This window comes from Sinocyclocheilus grahami, unplaced genomic scaffold (assembly GCF_001515645.1).
Source record: "Sinocyclocheilus grahami isolate Dianchi unplaced genomic scaffold, SAMN03320097.WGS_v1.1 scaffold163.1, whole genome shotgun sequence".
In the NCBI taxonomy this organism is placed as follows: domain Eukaryota; kingdom Metazoa; phylum Chordata; class Actinopteri; order Cypriniformes; family Cyprinidae; genus Sinocyclocheilus; species Sinocyclocheilus grahami.
The window spans coordinates 1,068,119-1,073,476 of NW_015505342.1; the positions used below are offsets into that span (position 1 = coordinate 1,068,119).

General features: G+C 30.0%; 1 protein-coding gene across 1 annotated transcript; it reads left to right on the plus strand.

Moving 5' to 3' along the window:
- The first annotated feature begins 249 nt into the window (after positions 1-249).
- cyb561d2 (cytochrome b561 family, member D2) lies at positions 250-3,717 on the plus strand. Its single transcript, XM_016282689.1, has 3 exons — positions 250-513; positions 2,841-2,878; positions 2,968-3,717. Exons 1-3 carry the CDS (start codon positions 387-389, stop codon positions 3,469-3,471), a joined length of 669 nt encoding a protein of 222 aa, XP_016138175.1. The 5' UTR covers positions 250-386; the 3' UTR covers positions 3,472-3,717.
- Positions 3,718-5,358: the final 1,641 nt, after the last annotated feature.

Genomic DNA, 5,358 nt, shown 5'->3' on the forward strand with positions numbered 1-5,358 from the left:
AACAGAGGCAATCTGGAAGAAATTATTTACAATCATCACCAAGATAAAAGACATTACTTCCAGCAGGAAGAGAAAACAGATTCTTATATAATTTTAATATATGTTATATAATATAATATCATGTTTTTATATTGATTATAATTTACAGTAGTGAAAATAAGCAATTATTATTTATATTTTATATTATTTATATTTATATTTTGTCACAACGCCTGAATACGAGAAGAGACTTTTATTTTGACAGGCGGGTTTGTAACCGGAAACCTTCAAAGAATCGAGAGTTCCTAGTTGAGATTGAGAGTAGCTCAAAGGGGTCTGCGCTGCGGTTTGGTTGTATATGTGTGTAAATGAGCTGTATTGTGTACATTTGAGAGTAGAAATAGAGCATGAGCGTCCGTCACGAGTCGGAGCCTAAACTGTACCGCTACAGCAGGACGGTGTGCGGCGTCTTCACTCATGTGCTGTGCGCGCTCTTCAGCGGCTTCATCACTGTACTGAGCAGACCGGGATCCAGTGAGTACAGCGAAGAGCAGCACTCAGCACTCACGAGCAGTGCTGCGGGTAACGCATTACAAGTAACGCGCGTTACGTAATCGGATTACTTCTTTCAAGTAACTAGTAAAGTAACGTTACTTTTACTTTTAGTGATTTAGCAGACGCTTTTATCCAAAGCGACTTACAAATAAGAAAAAGTCATTAAAACTAAAAGCTAAAACTCAAAAAAATACTATATATATATATATACACACATTTAAGAAAATAAAATAAATTAAATAAAAAATAAAAATGATAAATGCATACAACAACATTTCAAAACTAAAACATTTAAATGAAAACAAAAAAATAAAGCTAAAAACAATTCAAACATACACAAATAAGAAAAAGTAATTCAAACTAAAAGCTAAAAGCTTTTAAGAAAATAAAAGAAATTAAATAAAAATGACAAGTGCATACTACAACATTTCAAAACTAAAACATTTAAATGAAAACGACAAAAAAAAAGATTTACAATTTACAAGAGAATATCGGAGATACTTTTTCAAATAAGTAACACAAGTTACTTTTTTTTCCCAATTTATTGATTGACAGCTCTCCTGTCCCCATGTTGAGAGAAATCAGAAGATGTTACTGTAGTTCTAAAATAAATATGAATATGCATTAATTCATCTCACTCACAATAAAAGAAAACACACAGATTCAGCATTCCTCAAAATGCATAAAAATAATGCAACTCAGAATATGACGCAAACCTGCAATAATTAAATGTTAAACAACACAAATATGCTTTATGTATTTAATCCCATTCTATTTGCTTCTGCCCTTCGATGATCCAGTTCAACCGTACTAATAGGCAAAAATTACTCTAGACAAACATTTGTGTGTTTTTGTTTATTGCTGAAGTGTGTTGTAATTTCTTCTTCTGCATTCTACTGTACGGATGTACATTTACTTTCCCTTCAGCCTGAGGCTTATTCATTTCAATTTTGGTGTGAAAAGGCTTTTATATTTGCCAAAAATAGAACTTTTTTATTTTAAAAATAATTCAATAAAAGTATAAAATATTAATAATATATCTTAATATCCTATCAATTGTATACATATAAATGAAAAAATGTAATGTTTGTATGCACAAAAGACTAATAACTTCATATAAATCTAAAAGGATACATATAGTATAAACACTAGCATATAATAATACATTACAACACTTATATAAATGTATTATGTAATGTAATGAAAATATTGATACAACCAACTCTCTCTGTTTATTGTGTATATTATTTTGTGTAATAATAAAAGTAGTAGTATAATGTTGATTATTATAAAAATTCGCTACCGATAATAAAATAACATCTTATTTATAAAAAATTTTATGAACTATATCAAACTATATTATGAACTAGGCCTATAATACAATATTTATATTTTCATTTATTTGTATGTTTATATATGTATACTTCACTATGTATATTTATTATAATTAGTGCTATCAAACGATTAATCGCGATTAATCGCTTCCAAAATAAAAGCTTTTATTTATGTAATATATATATATATATATATATAAATACACACACATACAGAATATATTTTGTAAATATTTACATGTATATATTTATATAATTTATATTATATATAAATATATTTAATATAGAAATATAACATTTTTCTTAAATATATACATGCATATGTGTGTGTGTTGAATGTGATTAATCGCGATTAATCGTTTGACAGCACTAATTATAATATTATAATACACTAATAGTAATAACAAAATTAACAATATGCCATTTTACAATATTAATATTATCAAATGTTTGTAATATCGTTTTGGTGATAATACACAAATTACTATTGTTATAACAATTAATTTTAAGTATATACAAAAAATTAAAATAATATATTAAAATAATGATCTCCAAACAATATAATGATGTCAAATGAATGAATGGATAAATAAAGAATTAAATGCCTTATTTCTGGGTGTGAGGCTCATGGTGTCTCTATGTCAGTGTTGTTATTTTGAATAAAACTATTAAAAATCATTTTCAGTAATTGAAACAAAGCTGAAAAAAATCTAAACATTAGATAAAAACACTTAGAAATGTTACCTTGGAAACTAACTGAAATATGTTTATAGTACTAAAATGACTGTAACTAAACCTGAAATAAAAATAAATCAAAAGCTAACTACAAATATAATACAAATAAAAATGACAAAAGAACGTAACAAAATTACTAAAACTTTAAAAGTAAAATGAGAATATAACAATAAAAGCTAATTCAAAATATGAATAAATACTGTAATGGTGTATAAATCATGCTGTGTTTGTTCACAGGTCTGTTCTCATGGCATCCGTTTCTGATGACTCTCGCTGTGAGTTTGACACTAAACTGCCCACAGGACTTTTTATGTTTTGCACATAGATCAAGTTTGATTTTCTGTGTTTTCCCCCCATCCTCCAGTTCTCCTTCTTCATGACTGAAGCCGTTCTGCTCTTCAACCCGTATTCCTCTCCCATCAAGAAGCTGAAGCACAAAACTAAAGGCCGCCTGCATTGGATCCTGCAGGGTTTGTGTGTTTGCTGCGCGGCTGCAGGTCTGGGTGCCATCTTTTACAACAAAAACCTCAACGACAAGCCTCACTTCAGCACATGGCACGGGTTGATAGGAGTTTTAACGGTCGCTGTCGTCGGGCTGCAGTCGCTCGGAGGACTTCCGCTCCTCTATCCCAAACTCGCCAAAGGCTGGTCGCTGGCTAAACTGAAGCGCTACCACGCCGCCTCCGGTTTACTCACATACCTGCTGGGCAGTTTGAGCTTGTTCCTCGGACTGTGTTCGGCGTGGTTTAGCAGCAGCGTGAGCGGGTACGTCTGGTACCTGGCTGTCCTCTGTCCCGTTCTGTGCGCTCTGGTCATTATGAGTCAGGTAACGAATGCTTACATGGCCCGCAAACCAATGCAGTACTGAAACAGACATTCAAGGTTCATCTGAAGTGATACAGACATTGTGAACTCTTAAGTGGACCAGAATTGCAAGTTACTGAGCTAATTTTATTGTTAATTATGTAAATGTTCTTTAAAAAAAAAAAAAAAAAGTATTTTTATAACAGGTTTATATTCTTCGATGCATTTCAGTGGTGTTGATAGCATGTATTTGGTGCAAATATCTTTGGAAATGACTGAAGGCAACTCTTTTTTCTTATTAAATTGTTATTGTTTTGATGTTTATGCTTTTTTTTTTTTTGCATTTATCAGTGCCAGTCTGCCCTTTTCTATTCAATTAAACAATTGCAGATCATGCAAGAAAACATTTATGCCTTTTTACTTTAATTGAAAATGTTTATATTATTATTATAGTAATATCTTAAGTAACAAAGGTTTCTTAATGTTCCACAAAATATTTTTCTGTTCAGTTAAAAAAATTCTAGATCGTGTATGAAAACTTTTTTTTTTACTTGAATTTACATTTATATTATTATTAAACATAAAGTGAGATATAATTCTAATATATTAAAGTTGTAAGCAACAAATATTTCTTAACGGCAGAGATCATAGTTTTTGATAGAATTATTATAAGCACAAAATATTTTTCTGTTCAATTACAGATCATATATGAAAGCTATTTTCATTACTTGAAAATCTACAAATATTATACATTATTAAAATAATAGTAATATATTCAAGCTGTAAGCAACAAGTATTTCTTAACTTTTTTTTTTGTTAAAATGTACAACATTTGAACTTGCAGATCATGTTTTTAATGCCTACTTTATATGAATAAATGATTATATATTATGTAGATTATTTTTAAATTACCAAGTCTGAACACTTTACACTATTTACACGTTTACAATGTAAGTCACCCCTTTTCTCTTCTATTAAACTGTTGCACATCATGCATAAAATATACTATATATATATATAAACAGTGTTGGGGAGTAACTAGTTACATGTAACGGCGTTAAGTAATTTAATTACAAAATAAATGTAACTGTAATCACTTACAGTTACTAAGAAAAACTGTAATTAAATTAGTTACGTATGAAAATGTTAACGATTACAAAGGGTATTACATTTGAATATTTACACACATCCACATACAGATTTAATTGATTTCTTTCTCAAATTGCACTAATTACTCTGAGACATTCGGTCCTATAATTTCCGCGACGAGGAAAACACAGACTGGTGCGTAGAATCCAGTCATGAAAACGGAAGTCCTATAGCCTAACGCGGATGGAATATGCCATATTTTGGACGAATAAATCAAAAGTATGTCAGTGCACTTGAATCAAAACTCGCCATGGACTAGTGTCTGAATATTAAGCCGCAAAAAGACAATATATGAATCCTGCACAGCCCAATGCTCATCAGTCATCACTCAAAATACTGTATAAAGGACATCATCTATTGTAATGTTACAGTAGTAATTTAGCAGACAAATAATCATATTTTATAATAGGTTTAGGGGGAACTAGGGCAGACAACAACACAACCCTAACGAAAATTAACGATGATTTTACTATAAATCCAAAGACAATGGTTACTATTGTTAAACCATGGTAACCACAAATTAACCATGGTTTTTGCTACACTAACCATAGTTTAAACATGGAATTTGTAGTAAAAATAAACACAAATGGTAATCCATTTGCCATAAAAAAAAATTTTTTGGTTACAGTACTTTTACTATAATAAAAGCATGGTTAATTTTTGTAAAGAAAAAACTTGACTCGTGTTCAGTATTAGGATTTTTCTATAAAGATATTGTAGTGATGTACTAATTTTGACATGTAGGCAATTTAGAAAGTATAGTTTTGTTAAATCTTGAGTATTAAAGTCATGAGAGAGAGAG